We start from the raw sequence: 20800 nt of genomic DNA, 5'->3' as shown, positions 1-20800 counted from the left end.
ATGTACCTTGGTTGTGGGCACATCCCCAGTGGGGAGTGTGCAGGAGGCAGCTGATCAATGTTTCTCTCTCATCGATGTTTCTAACTATCCCTCTCCTTTCCTCTCTGTAAAAAATCAATAAAAATATTTTTAAAAAAAACCAAAAAACAAAAAAACTGAAGACTGTGTCTCCCTGGCTGAGCTGAATGGGCCAGAGAAGAACAGACCAAAAGTCCAAAGCACAGCAGAGCAGAGCAGACCAGCTCAACCCAAGGCAGACCATGGAGCAGAGCAGAGAGCAGAGGTGTCTAGCTAAAGAGGAGCCTGACCCCAAGTCTGCCTCGCAGCCCTGCTGTTTTCATAGTCGTGCTGTTTCACAGTTGAGCTGTTTTGCACTGTATATAGTTTCCTTCTTCACAGCACCCAAATTGAGGGTTCCTATTGGCATTAAATTGGTGCCAATGCCCACTATTTGACAGATGTTATATACACCCAGTAATTGAAATAGAAACAAAGGATTAAAGAAAAAATTCAAAAGATCACAACAGAAAAATGCTAAAAATGAGCTTCGATTTGTCCATTTTTAAACACTTACTGAAGTTTTAACTTTACATTCCTTACATTCCAATAGGTAGACCTTTGACATTATCTGTTAGAAATAAAAGCCTCTAGGGAAGTGATGTGCCCTAAACAAAATAGCTAGGTAATGACAGCTGGAAGGACTAATATCAAAATCTCCAGGTACTCAATCCCTTTTTATTGATACAGGCAGTCCTCGGGTTACATAGTCCGACGTACTTTGTTTCGTGGTTACGTCGCCATCTCCCATTTATTTATTAAAAAAAAAAAAAGTTCTGTCATTTTGACATATGTACATATGTGCTTTATGTTTTTATTATTTATTTACCACAAGTAAAGGTCAGGAACTGTTATCTTTTAATTTTTTTTTTTACTGTTTCACTTCATTACTGCTGTGTATGTGCTCTAGCTGAGTGATGTAGGTGCTTATGTAGGTGGGTTCCAACTTATGGCGAAAATCATGTTTCGTCGTGTCATAGTAACGGATCTCCAACATAACCTGAGGACCTACTATAACTAGTGGCCTGGGGCAAAAGATTCGTGCACTCAGGGGAGTCCCTCAGCCCGGCCTGCACCTTCTTGCAGTCCAGGAGCCCTCAGGTGATGTCCAACTGATGGTTTAGGCCCGCTCCAGACATAGTTAGTGCTGCCACAGAGGCAGGAGAGGCTCCCACCACCACCGCTGCACTCACCAGCCCTGAGCCTGGCTTCTGGCTGAGCAGCGCTCTCCCTGTGGTAGTGCACTGACCACCTGGGGGGCAGCTCCGGCATTGAGTGTTTGTCCCCTGGTGGTCAGTGTGCCTCACAGCAACAGGTCATTCCGCTGTTCAGTCGATTTGCATATTAGCCTTTTATTATATAGGATTAATGTCAGGTTTTTTTATTTTTCTCCTCCCTGAATTTGTTTTATTGACCTTATCCTATCTCATATGCTCTCTTCTTTCATTAGATAACATGGAATGCGTTTTCTAAGGTCCTGGCTTAAAATACTTTACAAACTTAGCCCGCCTGGTATGGCTCAGTGGTTGAGCATTAACCCATGAATCAGGAGGTCACCAGTTGGGTTCCCAGTCAGGGTACATGCCCGGGCTTGTGAGCTCAATCCCCAGTAGGGGGTGTGCAGGAGGCAGCTGATCGATGTTTCTCTCTCATCGATGTTTCTATCTATTCCTCTATAAAAATCAATAAAAACATATTTTAAAAATATTTTACAACTTAAGTATCCAACATTTTGTTTTAAAGGTAATGTACTAAAGCCAAGTTTGGCCAACTCATGCAAAAAACACCAGCATCAAAAATCTTACCACTTAGATCAATGCAAGCCCTTCAGCCAAGTAGATCCTGGTTTGTTCAGTTCATCATTTTATTCACTATATTCAACCAAAATGCTTTTCTTCTACTCAGTAGAACATGGATCACTGTGTTTGTTTTTATCAATATAATACACCAATTCCATTTATATCATTAGACTACTTATTAGGAGGATTCACTGGACAGGCATTCTTCTGAAGAGCAGAATATCATCTAAAGAAGCCTGAATTATAATTTAACACCTGCATACTTATTTATAAAACAAGAGGCCTGGTGCACAAATTCATGCATGGGGGCGGGGGTCCCTCAGCCCAGCCTGCACCCTCTCCAATCCAACTGCTAGGCATCCCTCTCACAATCCAGGACTGCTGGCTTCTAACCGCTTACCTGCCTGCCTGACTGATCGCCCCTAACCACTTTGCCTGCCTGACTGATCGCCCCTAACCACTTTGCCTGCCTGTCTGATCACCCCTAACCACTCTGCATGCCTGCCTGCCTGATCACCCCTAACCGCCTCTGCCTGATCGACCCTAACTGCCTCTGCCTGCCTGATGCCCCTAACTGTTCCCCTGCCAGCCTGATTGCACCCAAACTGCTCCCCTGCTGGCCTGATCACTCCCTAACTGCTCCCCTGCCAGCCTGATCGCCCTCCACTGCTCCCCTGCTGGCCTGATCGCCCCTAACCATCTCTGCCTCGGCCTCCACCACCGCAGCTTTGTCCACAAGGTCGTCCAAAATGACGTCCGGAAGGTCATTTGGCTGTCCGGTCTAATTAGCATATTACACTTTTATTAGTACAGATTCTAAATCAACCTAAGGTTCTATATCTTACAAGTGAAAGAGATACTGTATCAAATGAATAAGTACAATATTTACTGATTATCCACTAAGTCTTAAGCAATGAACATATTAAACTAATTAAATTAAAATACATTACATATAGCCACTGAATATGAATCTCAGAATCCAGGTATAATTATGATACTCAAGATTGGTAACTTTTTAGTCGCAGAGCTGTGCTAGAATTCCTATCTTCTGGCTTACATCTCAGGGTGCTGTCAACCAGTAACAGGACATTTTAGTGCTATTTTCTATAGAAATGTAGGTTGTTTATAGAAAGTACATATTCTCAAATGACAGAAATTCACTTACCTTGCTTCTTTTCACAGTTGACCGCACAACCTAAAATAAGCTGCAGTAACCTCCCAAGCTCCACAGAATCTGAACTTTCAGTTATTCGGTTTAAATCAGGAATAAGTTCTTCAGAAATCTGTTGCCCCAAAAACTGTGGTATTGAAACAATAAATTAAATCATTCATTTATGTAGGCTACAAAAAATTTACTACATTTAATTATTACTAGAAAAATTATAAATAGGTTCCTAAAATGACTCAGATAAATTAACAAATGATACACCCAAAATACTGACTAAAGCCAGTTAGTAAAGTTCAAGCCACCTCCCAAAATTTTAAGTAACAAACCAAAAGCAACTAAAATGCTTTTATACAAAATATCCTTTCATCTCACTATAAAAAAGAAATTGTTTAAGAAGCCCCTGGCCTGATCTATCTTGACAATACTTAGGCCTTTTCATTAAAAAAAAAAAAGATTTATGTTATGCCAAAGAATATTCATGATATTTTGATATATAATCAGTTAAGAGAATCACATAATAAATCATCACACATAAACAACAAATCTAATGAGTTAATCTTTCCTGACCTGATCTTCTTTTTCAGCTAATTAAGAGCTTTTGTGGCATTAGAAAAAGCTTCAAAATGAGTTTTAGGCATAAATAAATTGAAAAATTTCAGTCTTAAAATTATTTGGGAGAAATAACAAGCTAAACTTGGACAACTTTAAAAAATAGAAACATAATTTTGTAATGGCAATTGCTGCCATTTCCAAACATTAAGCAATAAACCTTGTTATATCAAATAATCCTAGCAGTGAACTTATGATGCTGAGTAAGAAAAAAATAAATAATGTACTAGCTAATGTGTTTAATACTACTTTTACTTTGCATTTCCCCCCAATTCAATTGCACAAGCATAATTTCATAGTATATATGTGCTATTGTTTGCATTGGAAATAGCTATCAAAGCAATGTTTTAAATATGAAATAATTGCAATTTCATTATAAGGTCTACTTTACAGCATTGCATAAAATCAAATCATTTGGAGGCAATTCTATTTCAAAATATAATCAATTTACACAGTATCAATATAGAAGCAACATTATTTCCCAAATCAATATATTAAGTTTAAGCCTGTTTATGTTCACATAATTTGAATGTTCTAAAAATGGCAAAAGATATATATTCATTATAAATTATTTTCCAGTAATATGTTATAAATGAAAAGCCAAGTCATTTTTCAGTGTCATATAATTATCACATAGCATTTTGTAGTAAAACAAAGTCAGATGTTTCTCATACCTCGCTGTAATAACTCATAATTCCTTGAAGTACCTTCTTTAAATTACTAGCCTAATGGGGGGAAAAATAACAAATTTCAAAATTTCATAATGAAAGAAAATGTATGCCAAGGTGAAAGACAACAGAAACTGCCCCCTGATAAAAATAACACATATACTATATGTTAGAGTTCTACAAATATTAAGTACATGATAATTTTTAAACATTGAAGTGTTAATCAGTTTGAGTGAAAGAAAATAATGTCTGCATGCTTACAAAGTTTAACCAGGGTGATTCTATTTAAAATGAGACAGAATGAAGTCAAGTACCAACTTTAAAGATTGAGCACGTCCATGCTCAGTCATGAGCGAGTAACAGGTCTAGACTTAATTTTCCTGACACAAACAACTAGAAAACAGGAGAAAATACAAGGGTCAATTGTTTTCAAGCTGTAGCCAACAAGTAATATAGAACTATAATTTCTGAGATAAGGAAAACAAACAAAAAAAGACACATACACTATCCAAGATTTCTTTCTAGAGGCAATTTTCACACCATAGCATAGGGCCTGATGTTCTTGTTGAGTTGAAGAGAGAGACATCAGATGTTCATGAAGATCACAGTATTTAGAATTTGCAGGGCAGACAAATGAAAAATTGAGAGCTATAGAGAAAAAGAACTCCAGAAATCTGCATTAATGGTTCCTTTGACACTATGACTGAATATTAATTTGCATGTGCATGGGTAAAACTCAATGAGATTTAACAAAAATAATTTCCAAGGAAAGAACAATCCTGGGAACTATAATCTGAATAATTCTCAATGATTATACAAGCCAGAAACTGAAGAAATTCCCACCAGCCAGGGTGAAGAGACTATGCTGTATAGACAAGCATTCACTAATAACTCCCAAAGATCACAACTTAGTAGTAGGTCTAACCTAGCCCTACAACAGCGGTGGAGAATGTCTGGCTTGCAGAATCATTTGGTCTGGCCCTGCCAAGGCATTAGGAGTGAGTTAATTGAATGTTTGACCAAATATAGCAGGCTAATTTTTAAGCTGATAATTTTGTATGGCCCGAGAATTATGTTATAAATATCCAAATGGCCCTTGGAAGAAAAATGGTTCCCCAGCCCTAGCGAGAGAATCTGCTTTCCACACCCCAAAACCTTTAAAAGATGACCCAGTGATCCCACTTCTAGGAATATATCCGAAGAAACTTGAAGCACCAATTAGAAAGAATGTATGCACCCCTATGTTCATAGCAACATAATTTACAATAGCTAAGATCTGGAAACAGCCCAAGTGCCCATCATTAGATGAGTGGATAAAAAAGCTGTGGTACATTTATACCATGGAATACTATGCAGCAGTAAAAATGAAGAATCTCTTATCCTTGAGACAGCATGGAGGGACCTGGAGAGTATCATGCTAAGTGAAATAAGTCAGTCAGAGAAAGACAAGTATCACACGATCGCACTCATATGTGGAATCAAATGAACAAAATAAACTGATGAACAAGTGGATTCAGAGACTTGAAGCATGGAACAGAGTGTGGAATCTCAGAGGGAAGGCAGGGGAATGGGGGGGGGCAGGGAGATAATCAACCAAAGACCATGTATGCATAACTCATGGACACAGACAATAGGGTGCTGACTGCCTGGGGCGGGAGCGGGCTGGAGGGGGTCAATGGGGGGGAAAGGGAGACATATGTTATTCTTTCAACAATAAAGAATTATTTTTTTAAGAAAAAGGATCAAACTGATTCACAAGTATCTTAACTGCCTGCAAGAACAAAGTCCAACACACTATAAAATACAAAAAAACCTCAACACTAAACAATAATGCTCAAACTACCTAGCATCCAATAAAAAATTACTACACATGTGAAAAAGCAAGAAAATGTGTACTATAACGAGGACAAAACTCAAGTCAATGAAATAGGCCCAGAAATGAGAAATGAAAGAATTAGAAGATAATGTTATAACTGCTAGTTTAAAAATGTTCAAGGATTTCAATAAAAACAAAGATATAAGGAAACATATGTACTACTATTTGTAATACTTTAAACAATAAAATTTAAAAAATAAAATAAAAAAAACAAACAAAAAAACCAGGAATATAAGAAATGGAAAGTTTGTTGTTGTTTTTTAAAGAACCAAATAAAGAGTTGTTCACTGGATAAAAAAGCAAGACCCAACAATTAGGTGTCTCCATGAAACACTTCTAATATAAAAACTTAGAGATTAAAAGAAGAGAAAAAAAAACACTAAAGCAAAACATAATCATAAAAATGAAGTTGCTACATTAGTACCAGACAAATTAGACTTCAGAACAAGGAATGTTATAAGGGATAAAGAAAGATATTTCATAATGATAAGTATATTCATTCATATTTTAGGACATAAAATTAATGTATATAAACCTAATAATAGAGATTAAATTATGAGATTTAGAAATTAACAGAATTTAAAGGAAAAACTGACAAATCCACAATCATTAGAAATTAAAGGAGTCCTTCTACCTTGATAAAATAATCAGACAAGAAATCAATAAAGATATAAAAGATACAAACAGTATTATCAATAAACTTGACATAAATTGTAGAACTGCAGAATACATGTTATTTTCAAGTATATATGGAATATTCGCCAAAGACAGATCAGATATAAGGCTATAAAATCAGTCCAGTAAATTTAAAGGAATTTCTTAATATCAAAATGGAATTAAATTAAAAATTCTAATTTTTTAGAATTTAAAATATTACTTCTAATTAACCCATGGATCAAAGGAAAAATCACAAGGAAAATTACCAAATATTTTGAAGTGACTGAAAATAAGAACATTGTATGTCAAAATGTGTGGGATGTGGCTAAGGCAATGCTTCATAAGGGGGGAGAAGAGGACAAAGGTCCAAAACTGATGATATAAGCTTCCACCTTAAGAAGCAAGAAAAAGAAGTGAATATGTAAGTAGAAGAAAGGAAATTTAAAAAAATATTAAAAAGAAAAATCAATAAAACAAAAAATAAACTAGTTCTTTGGAAAAAACAACAACAATAAAATTCAAAGATTGACTGAACCAGACTTATCAAGACAAAAATACAAAACACATAAATTACAATATCAGGAAAGAAAGAGAAAAAAAAAACAATTCAAACATCCATCAATAAGTGAATGTGGTATAGTAATGTAACGAAATAACACTTAGCAAATCTACTGTTAATACAGTCAACACGGATGAGTCTCAGAAACATTATACTGAGTAAAAGATGCTAGAGACAAAGAGTACAAAATGTTTGATTCCACTCATATGGAACTCTAGAAATGAAACCTTTAGGGACAGAAAGCAGATCTGTGGCCAACTGGGGCCAAGGTAAGAATAAGAATTAATTGGGAAGGGGCATAAGCACATATTTTAGATTAATAAAAATTTCCTATCTCTAACTATGATGATAGTTATATAGGAAACATACATGTGTCAAAGCTCAAACTGCATACAATAAGTGCAACCTTAAGTTAATTTAAAAAAAAAATTTAGTTGAGCTTAGTACTAATTTTAGAACCAATGCTTGGATCAAGTGGATTCTTCAATTCATTCTGCATACCTTTATCCTCCAGTTGTCGGCAATATCCTCCTTAATTCGGCTTAACCAAGATTCATTGAACCAAGCTGCATCACTGAAATAAAAATACAAATGCTAAACATGTAAAATACCAAATTTAGTCAACAGAAAAAGTAACTTCATATTTTAAAGCCTGTCCTTAATAAGAATAGTACATATTATTTAGAAGATCCACTAAATTTTTTGTTATTCCTAATGACTTATTTTAGAATTTCTCATAATTAACAACTTAAGTCATTAACAACTTCAATTTAAGAAACATTTACTAAATATGTCAACAGGTACCCTGAAAGTAGGAAGATGTGAAAGTCCCTATCCTAAAGGAGAAAAAAAAAAGAGAAAACTAATTTTTCATGTCTACTATGTCTCAAGCACTGTGCTTAATGTTTTTCCATATTATTTCATATAAATGTCACATTAACTTGGGCAAACTATTTTTTTTTCAATCTTACTCTTCAGAGAACTGAGGATGAGAGAACCTAAATAATTTGTCCCAAGTGAAATTAGTATCTGGCAAAACCCCAAATAAATTTCACTGTAACTGAGTAGAATGAGTATAATGAGAAATCTACAAGGACAAATTTAGTTTAAAACTAAGTACTATTGATATTGAAGGTCAACACAAAAAAAAACTGCTATATCAATATGTATGTATTAAATAAAGTCTAGAACAGCAGTTCTCAACCTGTGGGTCACAACCCCTTTGGGGGTCGAAAGACCCTTTCACAGGGGTCGCCTAAGACCATTGGAAAACACATATATAATTACATATTGTTTTTGTGATGAATCACTATGCTTTAATTATGTTCAATTTGTAACAATGAAATTGGGGGTCACCACAACATGAGGAACTGTATTAAAGGGTCGCGGCATTAGGAAGGTTGAGAACCACTGATCTAGAAGAATGACATTTAACTATAAATAATGGACTATCCTATCTCATAATAGACAAACATGGTAATTAACCGTACCTTCGCTACCATCGCCATTGGCTGATCAGCGCGATATGTAAATTAACCGCCAACAAAGATGGCGGCTAATTTGCATACTGCAGGCAGGGCGGGACACCGGGAGCCACCATCCAGGCCCCCGTGTGCTACCCCAGGAGCCGCCAGAAAGCCAGGCCACAGGCAAGGCGGCCTCCCAGAACCCAGGAGCCCATCAGCAAGGTCTGCAGGCGAAGCAGCGATCAAGCTATGAGGGAGCAGGGCGGGGGCGGAAGGAGCGACAGGAGCAGCTCTGGCCAGAGACTGAAGACTCCGGCCAGATCAAGGAGCAAAGACTGGAGGCTCCAGCCACAGCGAAGACTGTGTCCAGAGCGAAGATGGAAGGCGGTGGCCAGAGTGAAGGTCTGGGTCCTGGGTGCCAGAGGAAAACTGGTGCTGGCAGCCAGGGGAAAGAAGGCCTATTGCACGAATCTTCATGCAACGGGCCTCTAGTATTAATATATTTAAAACAAATATTTGGATGCTTGCTCTGAGTAAGGTATTGAGCAAGGTTAATTTGAAGATAAATAATTTATTATTCTGACTCTTAGAGAAATAATTATTAAAGGGAAAAATAGAAAGCAAAAATAACTATACTCAAAGGAGAATGTGATAAATGCTTTAAGAGTTAAGCCAACACGACAAAATCAGAATATAGTGCTAGAAGAGGTCTTAAAGGTCCCATCTAAATCTTGACTTTACAGATAAGCAACTGAAGTGAGGAAAGAAATCAAAGTATTATTTTCCATGGCAGTATCTTGAATTTAAAATGCAAAGCTGAAATTAGAACACAGTGATTAGCTTTTCAGAAACTGTCTGCCTCAGATGTTCTAATACAGAAGATCTCACTTCTGACAGGAGTAACCAAAAATGGCTTCACCACTTTAAATTCCTTTATTTTGAATTTTAACTGTTTTCTTTTTTGTTAATCCTCACCTGAGGAGGATATTTTTTTCTGCTGATTTTTAGAGTGGAAGGGATTAAGATGTTGGCAAGGGATTAAGTCTGTTCTCTTGGCTTGTAGGCAGCTGCCATCTTGCTATGTGTGCTCACATGATCTCTTCTTTGTATGTTTGCAGGGAGTGACCACTCTGATGTCTCTTTTTATAAGAAGTCTAATCCTAGCAGATCAGGGCCCCCACACTTACCATCTGATTAACATTAATGACTTCCTTAGAGGCCCTATCTCCAATACAGATACACAATGAAGCCCTACACAGTTAAGTCTTCAGCATATGAATTTTGAAAGGGCACAAATATTCAGTCCCTGAGAAATACTTGCTGACGTGTCCATAAATATATACTAGGTGTATCGGTTAATAATGCGGATATTGTAATCAAAGAAAACACGATAATTTCAAGAGAAACATCAAAAGTGCTTTATTCAAAGTAATGTCCATCACTAGCTACACATTTCCCCCATCTTTCAGCTAATTTGTGGATATCATCCCACTAGAACTTTTCTTGTTTTGAGGCAAACCATTCAGGGACCCAATTTTTCACTTCTTCCTATGTTTTAAAGTGCTGCTCAGAAAGTGCATGTGCCATCGATGGGAACAAGTGGTAATCTGAAGGAGCAAGGTTTGGTGAATACAGCAGGTGGGTAACACTTCCCAGGCAAGATCTTTTAATGTGTCTTTAACTGGTTTTGAAGTGTGATGGTGCAAAATGAAGCAAAAATTAATTTGCCATGTCTTCTGGCACATTTTGGTCATTTCACGATTAAAGCATGGTTCAAATTGATTATTTGTTGTCAGCAGCGATCAGTATTAAGGTTTCACCTGGTTTTAGAAGCTCATAATACACCACACCTTCCTGATCCCACCAAACGCAGAGCATTGTTTTTTTTCCAAAGCGATTTGGCCTTGCAGTTGATGTGATGGTTGACCTGGATCAACCCATGATTCTGTGCATTTGGGATTCTCAAAATAAATACACTTTTCATCGCCAGTCACAATTCTATGCAAAAAAGACTTTCTTTTGTGCTGTTGAAGCAACATTTTACTGATGACTTTTTGGTTTTCCACTTGTCTTTCGTTCAGTTGAGGTGGCACCCATTTTTCTTCCTTTAAAAACTTTCCCATTGCTTGCAAACGATCGAAAATTGTTTGCTGAGCAATGTTTAATCTTTCTGCAAGTTGTTTTTGAGTTTGACACCCATCTTCATCCAATAATGCTTGTAATTGTGGGTCTTCAAACTTTTTCGGTTGACCTGGACATTCTGTCTTTCACATCTAAATCATCACTTTTAAAGCATTTAAACCAGCGTTCACAAGTATCTTGAGATGGAGCATGTTCACCATAAGCTTCCCGAAGTATTCAGCAGCACTTTTCTTCAAAATAATGAATTAAAACTTTCCGCAAATGTTCTTTTTTGGCCCAAAATTCAACATTTTTAAGTGTAAAAATATCTATGTTAACACCTTCAGAAAATTTGACATATGAAGTTTTGAAGCTTGTTGTCAATACAACAATAGAATACATATCAAATTACATATATATCAACATATGTGTAACTCCATATTGAAAAAAATCCGAATTATTAACCAGTACAACTAGTATTTCCTGCTTCTTTCTTATAAACAAATCCATTCTTCCCAAACAATTAAAATGACAGTCAATCTTTGGCATTATTAAACTTGATATCTAACCTCAGAACTCTCTGGACATTTATCCTCCTTTTACTTTTTGCACTGCCACATCTACATTCCTTAATTATACTCTTGGCCCCAGAAGTTAGCTCCTTTTCTCATATTTCCCAGAACTTCTGTGAAATTCAAGGAGCACCATGTAAGAAAGGGACATGAGACTAAAAAAGCAAATTATGATCCAACTGTCTTCAAATAAAACTAGGTGAGAATCAGTACACAATAATTTTAACTCCACCTATGATATTTGTCTTCTGACAATTTTACCAACTAAACTCAGGTAGTAATTAATGCCTACTGATTACTATATATATCACAATTATATTGCTTCAATGAACTGATACTCCTCTGCTTGAATAATCAAAAGGCCTTCTGTGCTTAACACATCAAGTTGTGATCTGTAATTTGGACATGTACACCTAGCCTTTCATTTATTCATCTATCAGTAGGGGATCAAGATACTAGATTTCAATGATTATAGCTGACTCGGAGCACTGGCTTTAGAGTCAGGTCAAACTGATGGTATTTTGTTATGGCAACCTCAGAAAACTAATATCGTTGTGGTTACAGTTTTCCTACATACATTGAAAACAGAGAGATACATAGTATGTAGTCAAACTAAACATAATTAAGGAACTATAGAACCCTAGCAATAACCCCATGACTCCCACGTCTAAGTTATATAGTTTAGGCATTGATTTTTAAGATTTCTTATATGGAAGCTGACCCTATGTTAAACATGAGATACAGTTCTAGAGGATAGGAGATCAAAGAGTCATTGTACCATATCATGGTCAAAATGGGTCTCTTCTATTGTTGTTTGGTATAAAGGTACTAAAAGCACCACGATATATTTAAATGATACCTTCGGCTAGCACTGCTGGAGTGAGTGAACACACATCAGCCTTACATCCATACCAACCACAATGTAGCTGTATCTACACCAATACCTACAATATAATGCAATAAAAAAAAGGCCAGGTGTATATCCTTATGACAAAAAAAATGATGACATCCCCAAATCATCAAGAAAGAATCATATTCAGAATGCTTGGTTCTGGCTAATTAAATCACTTGAAACCAATCAGGGTATGAATAAACAAAACATTTAAGAAACATCTTTTAAAAAGCAAGGGATTAAGAAATATTTCAGAATGACAGCCTCCCAAAAAAGTTAACATGTTAAGCTTATCTCTTAAAATGTTAATCTTGAGTTAACTATGTGTCTATTTAAATTAGACCATTTTTTAATATTCCAAGGAATGTGAATTTTTATATTGTTTTAAATAATGGGGTTAAGAACTTATGTACTTAAAAAAAATGGGCCTAACCCAAAGAGAACTGCTTTATTAGTTTAGGTTCCCTATGATTTGTAACTTTAAATTTCATTTATACAACATTTCATTATTGGTGGATTCATACATTTACTCTTAGTTCAAATATAGGCTTAAAAAATTAATATTTTTTCTAAATCCAGTATTTTGTTTGCATTGATACCTTCAAATGACAAGAGTATAACCAAAGGAAACATTTTAAGCAATTATACCATTAATTTAACCTGTTCCTTTCAGTTACTATAGGTTGTGAAAGTGATCAGAACAAGTTTAAAATTAACATCTCTGGAATAGAAATCCTGATTGCCCATTTAAAATTAAGACATATCTTTATTAACAAAGATTAATCAGGTGATACACCTTTTTGTTTCGTAGATGCAAGAATGCTTTGATACCATATGTGTGTCATCACTGAATAAAGTTTCAATAACCTTTAAAATACAAGTTTAAGTTTTCTTCCTTGGTATTGGGTTTACAATTCTTTCAGGAAGAACCGGGACCACTACTTACATTTGATGAAGAACTTGTGCCATGGCAACTCCATTAGTCAGCTGTTTTACATCCTGACAAGGTGCAGGGGTATTGAATGTCTGCAGCTAAAAGGACATAAAGCAAATGACTTTACTGCCTCTTTACACCTACAGGGTAGCATTACCAATCTCCCTTCAAACACTCAAACACACACACACACACACACACACACACACACACACATATATATATACACACATATAAACATATATATGAAAATTAGAGAGAAAAATAGCTAATTGACCTGTTTTTTTAAATTCAGACCCTGCCAAACAAGTAAAACTATACTAATAAGTTTCTGTGACTGTGTAATATTTTTATAAAAATACTTAACATTTCATAAATCATAAAAATATACCTAAGTCAAATATACTGATGTCATGTATGAAGTACTTCTGACTTTCTGAAAGCCAAGCATGGAACTCCTATGTATAGTATGTGTTTTGTCTATTTTGGGGAGAATAACATCAGAAAAAGAACTTCAAGATAACCTAACATTTGCAAGTGAAAATTTCAGTCATATCATTTGGTAGGAAAACAAAGGCTAGAAATGTCAAGTCTAAAACTACTACTTAGGTTATTGATGAGCTCTAAAATCCGACAGGACTTCCGTCTGCTATCCAAAATTAGCCTTAGGGCATGAACAGACCAAAGCCCACCTACCATGTCAAGTTCTATCTAATTTGGCTTTAGATATTACAACTTTTCAAAGCTCTATTTGTTAAACTTTCACGTACATATTAAAAAGGGAAGTAAAATGGTGGCATCATTTTCTAAAAAGCAAACACAAGATAGAAAAATTTTTAAAAGGCATATTAGTCCTGGCCAGTGTGGCTCAGTTGGTTGGAGAGTCTTCCAGTATACTAAAAGGTTGTCACGTTGCTGATTCAATTCCTGGTCAGGACATATACCTAGTTTGTGGATTTAACCCCAGGTTGGGGCACGTACGGAAGGCAACCAATCAATGTTCTTTCTCACCCCTTATCTCTCTCTCTCTCTCTCTCGCTTTCTCTCTCATATCCACTCTCTCTAGAATCAATAAGCATGCCCTCCAGTGAGGATTTTTAAAAAGCAAATTATAACAGAGTAAAAATGGATCTACTTTCTAGAAATCTAATCTCAACCCATAATGATCTTTAACTCAATATACTATGATTCTTTTTTCTCACATATATTCATCTCCTTTAGTTTACCACTTACATTAATCCAATAAAATTTTCTCTCACCATAATTCACCTTTAGTGGTTGTGTATATTTTGAGATTCTATAAATCTGTCTCCCTTATCCTAATGCAACATGGAAGAATGACATAGACTAACTCTAGCCACAGTTACTTTCAAAGTACACAAAGATACTTTACTGAGCTTCTACTCTATGTGGGACACTGTAGTACAGGACAGATTTACCAAGGAAAATTATCAGGTTTCTACCCTAAAGTAGCCTCAATCAAGAGATAAAGAGAGGAAAAAAACACAAAAATCATTTCTAGCAAATGTGATCTGTAGTCCAGTGATTGTAGTATGCACAAAGTGTTCTGAAATATACCAGTTAACTAATCTAATTAGGTCTTGTATTTAAGAAAGACTATTTAGAGATAGTTCCTAGACGGAAAGTCTTGAGTAAAGAAAGGGTCAGGGAAGGAAAACTTCAGGAAATAGGGACATAATAAAAGCACAAATATAGGAAAAGAGATGGTATTTTCAGGCAACATGCAGTTCAGAATTACTGGAATTCTAGTGCAAAGAGGGACGGGGAAGGGGTGAGGACAGTCATGGGTCAGGCCTCTGAAGAGCCATGACAAAAAGTTTGGCCTTATCCTTAATGGTGTCATCGATATAATGAAAAACAGTAAGAACAGCTTCTACTTCACAAGATGGTTGTGAGAATTAAATGAACTGGTAAACACTGTACTTAGATTAGTTCCTGGATGTGTGGGGTCTAAGAACAATAGGTATCACAAGCTACAGACATATTAAATCAGAAAATCCCCAGGTGATTCTTAGGCACATCAGTTCTGTGGAAACACTGCTCTGGGTGATGAAGAGAGTGACATCTTTAGTATGTTTTAGAAAATGGAAGAGAGTATTGTAGTATGCACAAAATGGTTGATGAAATTGAGTAAGGAAGTGGAGGCCTTAGAGAAAACAAGCTTAAGGACAGTGCGTTGAGGCGTCGATGAAAGTTCAAGAAGTTTAAAAAACTCAAGAAATGTGACCATAAAGGGAAGGGGCAATACAGGAAGTGGTGGCTCTTTGTTCTCTCCTGTTGAGATAGAGAAGATTGGAGCAAGTTTGCATGTGGAGAAGAAGGAGCGCATGGAGAGAGGAAGAAGTAGTAAATACAGAAAGGGGATAAGAAAGAGCAAAGTTTTAGAAGAGGTGGAAAGGATGGGATGCAGAGCCAGAGCCAAAGATGAGGAGGTCATTTTCCTGAGGGGGAGAAATGTTTGGGGCTCAAATAGGGTACTGATAAAGGTTTTCTAAGAGAAATGTGTGGCTATTCTTAATCATAAAGCTGGGCAGTGTTATGGGTACAAGTGGATGTGGCTGTAGCGGCATTTGTAGAGATAACAGTCTGCACAGTAATTCCATTTTCTCCACAGTATTTCAGCAGCCTGAGAGAGAACTGGAGAAGCAAACGACCAATTACACTCTGCCATCTATGATTCCTCATCACTTGCTTTATAATGTTTGTACAGTTTTTAAGAAATGTTGCCTTCCATTGTAAAAATACACAGCTCTGCCAACCACTCCAATCAAAATAGAAAGTTCTTTAATTTTTCTTGATATTGGTCTTCTTCAATGCCTTATACAAAGTAGGGACTCAATAAATACTGGTTAAAAGAATGGACATAGTCACCTAATACTTAAAAATATTGCAATACAATTCAAGAAAACCCTACACTTCTCCACCACTTCATATTTAAGTCAATGACATCATAAAGACTGCATTTACTACGCTAGTCGATGTTTAGCACAACCATGCAACAGATTAGGATACACTCTTTAATTAGTCACTTGTTTTAACAAAACACATCATTAAAAGTAACGTTGCCCTGTCTATGACAGTCTTAAATACAGTACCCAAACCCCAATACTTACTGTAAGTGAAAATACACATGAACAGTTAGCTAGCTAATTGCTTTAACTCAGAAGCCCTGGACACTTGCATCCCACTTAAAAGCAAGCTAATTACCTCCAAAGCGCTCCAGTTGCTTTAAATTATGGCAATTTCCAATACACTTCACAAAGCGCCAGAAACCTTCCCTGATGTCTCATTCTTTTGAATTATGTCCATTAGGAGATCGCTTGGGAATATCATCAACCAATTGCCGCCTCCTGATCCAGTTCGCTTACATTCCATTTTGCACACAGTACCTTACACAAAACTCAACAACTGGTTTGGGCATGGGCATCAATAACAACATCGTGTGGATCCTCCAATGCCGACTTAAGAAACCACATCCCTGCCAGCTCTCTGACAGCTGAGCACCTCCAAAAGGTGAGCCATCATTTTGAGGAAGGGAATAAATGGGGACGGATCCTGCCTGTCCAAACCCAACACAAATGAACAGAAATACTAAGCATTGCCCTGACCGGTTTGGCTCAGTGGATAGAGCATCGGCCTGCGGACTGAAGGGTCTCTGGTTCGATTCCGGCCAAGGGCATGTACCTTGGTTGCGGCCACATCCCCAGTCGGGGCTATGCAAGAGGCAGCTGATCGATGTTTCTCTCTCATCGATGTTTCTAGCTCTCTATCCCTCTCCCTTCCTCTCTGTAAAAACTCAATACAATATATTTTTTAATGAACAGAAACACTAAGCATGGCTCAAGTGCAAACAAAAATGCCAAGACTCTTCCTTTCAGGAAAATGGTTGGAGAGGTGGGATGGGGGTGGGGGGGGGAGCGAGAAACAGGGAATAGGAGCCCCTATCCCAACATCTTTTTCCCCTCAAAATAGGCGTAAACATCTCTTCTAAGTGGCTTCTGCAAAATCGGATGCCCAGGTGGCGCGGAGTAGCACTAATCCAGGAACTAAAACCACCTCCTGCCCCCTGTACACACGGAGCAAGGCGGCTGGGGTGGAAGGGAGGTTTCCGGAGGGGGCCTGACTCCCAAGTGGCACAAAGGTCCCTGTGAGAAGGCCGTACAGCAGATGGACGGTGAGCGGGGCTGGGACCCACAAGTCCAGCACCTGGTCGCAGGGCAGGAGGAAACAGGCCGGGGAAGAGGAGAGGGGCTGGGCGCCACAGCTGTGAGGGAGGAGCGGGATTGGGGGTTTAACACCGGCCTCCCCCGTCCCGCCCCCCGAGTTCCCGTCCCCTCCCCCGCCCCCACGTACAAACGTGTACACGTACACACACGTACACACACACACACACACACCTGCCCCGCGGCCCGCAGGTGGCACTCTCGCAGTCAAGGGCGCCAGAAGGTGCGGAGGGCGAGTCCTCGGTGCAGGTGGCCTGGCTACTCCTCAGGCTCCCCAGGGAAAACGGGGACACCCCCTCCCGCGGGCCAACTCGCCGCGGCCCCTCGAACCCCCGTCGCCCCCTCGTACTCACCCAGATGATGAGGCTGTCGCACAGCTGCAGCTCGGCCTGCGGAAGCGGCTGCGTCTCCTCCATGGCCGCAGGTGATCCCGCCGCTGACCGGACACCTCCGCGCACTCCTGCCGGAGCCGGCGTCGACGACCTGCCCGCCCGCCCGCCGGGAAAGCTCGCTAGCCAGGGCCGACGCCCGCGCCGCTCACGCGCGAAGCTGGCGCTGCCGACGTCGCGGCGTCACCCCCTCCTCGCCCCCTGGCCCCGCCCCCTCCCCTGTCTATCCCGGGCCGCCTCGCGCCGCACCTGAGCCCCGCCTCCTCCCACCCATCGCTCCCTCCCGGCCTCTCCCTCCCTCCGCCCGCCCCTCCTTCCCTCCGCACACCTCTCCCCGCCGCGCTGAGTGACCTGGGCGCGAGCCAGTCACGAAGAAGGTTGGAGTCCGAGGGGGGCGGGAGGGGGCGGGCAGAGCGCCAGTAGGTTGCTCTGGAGGGACGCGCTCCCTTGGTTCTGACCAATCAGCGTGAGACAAGACTGCGCCTCCGCTGCGGACACGCGCGGGTGGGAAGGGGTTTGTGACCTGGCAGGTGCCGGGAAGGTGGGGTGGAGCGCGCGTGCGCGGCGGGGCCGCAGAGAAGCAGAGGCGGGGGGGGGCTCCAACTCCCCCACAAGCGTTTGTGGGTTCAGTTTCGGGCATCTTTCCGCCTCCTTCCTCGCGGTAGGGCAGCACCCCTGAGTTCACCTGTGGAGACCCACCCTCAGCTTCCATTATGTCTTCAGAATTAGATCCTACCCATGAAGAAAACCAGGTCGAGATAGAGAGAGCTGATTTTTCTCCAGGCGTTCATTGGAAAAGGATATTTTAATTTGAAGAGGTGGCACCGACCTGTGTTTCCCATGGGGGGAAATTCACCATAAAGCTGCTTAAGTCAGAAAAGCTCTCAAAAGGTCACAAACCATGTGCAGTTTGATTTCAAATGGGGCAAAAGGGAAGATTTTTTGAGGTAGGAAAATGAAGTGATCGTTTTCAAAAAACAGGGAGGATATCAATGTGCAACCCGTCCTATATTCCTGTGGTGGTTTGGAAACCTGTGATCTGAGAATGCTCTTGGCGGAGGGGTGGTGCAAATTGGAACCCCCTGAAGTACTGATGTATGGCTTAGGCCGGTGGTCAGCAGACTCATTAGTCAACAGAGCCAAATATCAACAGTACAACGATTGAAATTTCTTTTGAGAGCCAAATTTTTTAAACTTAAACTATATAGGTAGGTACATTGTTATTAACTTAATTAGGGTACTCCTAAGGCTTAGGAAGAGCCACACTCAAGGGGCCGAAGAGCCGCATGTGGCTCGAGAGCCGCAGTTTGATGACCACAGGTGGAATGGGCTAGAATATTTTTACTCATGCTGTTGATTTCCATCACTTCACTCATTCATAAATTCAGCAAATCATACTCTGTAAAAATGCAGCTGGCTCATTTATATCACTGCATCTTTATATTTAGACATTGAAAGTTTAAATCGGATGGATGACTGCAATTAAAAGCCCCTACATGAAAATCAAGTCTCATTCTTGATAGCATGCATTTGCTATCAAGTCCCTTAACATTATTCTAGAACTTTCTTACCCTGTGTGGAGTCATTTTATCTCTGGTCCCTAGCAACACTGGCAATAAGACAATGAAAAGTAAAGGATGTAGGAACTGAAGACCTGGTGGTCTTTACTCCCCACTGGCTGTTGACAGCTGTCTTTTTCTAGAACCTAATCTCACATTCCCAAAATAATTCTAATGACACTAGCCTACCCTGCCTACCTCACAGGTGAGCAAAAATGTAATGGATGTGGAAGAGTTTTATGAATTAAAACTTCTTTGCAAACATGCGTTACTACAATCTTATGCTGAGAAGTATATGAGAACACATCACTAAGAGCTACAGGTGATTGAACTTCTGGCAGTAATTGAGTTATCCTGGGCTCTGTCCAGAGAATAGTTTCTCAGGGAAGGATGCTCAATGCTCTTCATGATCCTAAATCTAATGGGAAAATATGCCAGGGACATGATCAGTGAATTCAAAGAAGAAATACAAACATTCAAACAAATATGGAAAAGTTAGATAAATGTAAAATATGAACCATTGAAATAGGAAAAATAATGCCAATAAGAGTGAAGTGCACTTTCATACACAGCTGGAACAAGCATTTTAGAGAAATTTTCCTAATTTTTATCAATATCAAGAAGCTTTAAAATATACATACTACTTAAACCCATGGTTCCATAATTCCACTTCCTATCATAAAATCTATTGAAATCATCAAAAATGCAGTCAAAGGTTATTGAACAATGATATGTGTTGATATTCTGTATATACTGATCACTACATGTCCAATAAGCAAGAAAGGTTAACTACATTATAGAAAGTTTATAAGATAGACTATTTAGCAATTAATAAAAATAATGGTTTGGAGAATATTTGATATTCATAAAATATTCATGATATATAACAGTAAATTAAAAATTTAGGCATGAAAGTATGAGCCAAGATTTCAACATTATAAATATTATGTATTTAATATGTGCACAAAAAAGAAGACGCATGCTTGTCATACTACTATGTCATTTTTATATATGGATGGTATCATTATTTTCTATAATCTTTTATACTTGTCAATCTTTCTGCAAGTAGTTTACATTACTTTATAATCAGAAAAAAAGACATTAAAAGGAATGCCTAATACAATGTAGGCTATCATTTTCAAACTATTAGCATTCATTTCTAAAAGTTTTCATTCAAATTTGGAAAGTTGAATGAAACTAACTTTTAAACATTCATTGTAGGATTGTAAA

At 38.6% G+C, this 20800-nt stretch overlaps 1 protein-coding gene across 5 annotated transcripts in view; it reads right to left on the bottom strand.

The window, feature by feature from the left end:
- Positions 1–18167, bottom strand: part of HOOK1 (hook microtubule tethering protein 1) — a 98179-nt gene extending 80012 nt beyond the window's left edge. The window contains exons 1-5 of one of the 5 annotated variants that reach the window (XM_023759962.1): positions 17976–18167; positions 13391–13476; positions 7895–7967; positions 4308–4358; positions 3022–3154 (exon numbers count right to left, since the gene is read on the bottom strand). In XM_023759962.1, coding sequence (XP_023615730.1) covers positions 3022–3154; positions 4308–4358; positions 7895–7967; positions 13391–13476; positions 17976–18038 — 406 coding nt within the window. In that variant the 5' untranslated portion in view covers positions 18039–18167. The remainder of the gene's footprint in view (positions 1–3021; positions 3155–4307; positions 4359–7894; positions 7968–13390; positions 13477–17975) is intronic. The other 4 variants (XM_023759964.1, XM_023759963.1, XM_023759960.1 and 1 more) reach the window with 4 other exon arrangements.
- Positions 18168–20800: the final 2633 nt, after the last annotated feature.

This window comes from Myotis lucifugus, unplaced genomic scaffold (assembly GCF_000147115.1).
Source record: "Myotis lucifugus unplaced genomic scaffold, Myoluc2.0 scaffold_168, whole genome shotgun sequence".
Taxonomy (NCBI): Eukaryota; Metazoa; Chordata; class Mammalia; order Chiroptera; family Vespertilionidae; genus Myotis; species Myotis lucifugus.
The sequence above is the reverse complement of the archived record's forward strand: the minus strand, read 5'-3'. Positions and strand labels throughout refer to the sequence as shown.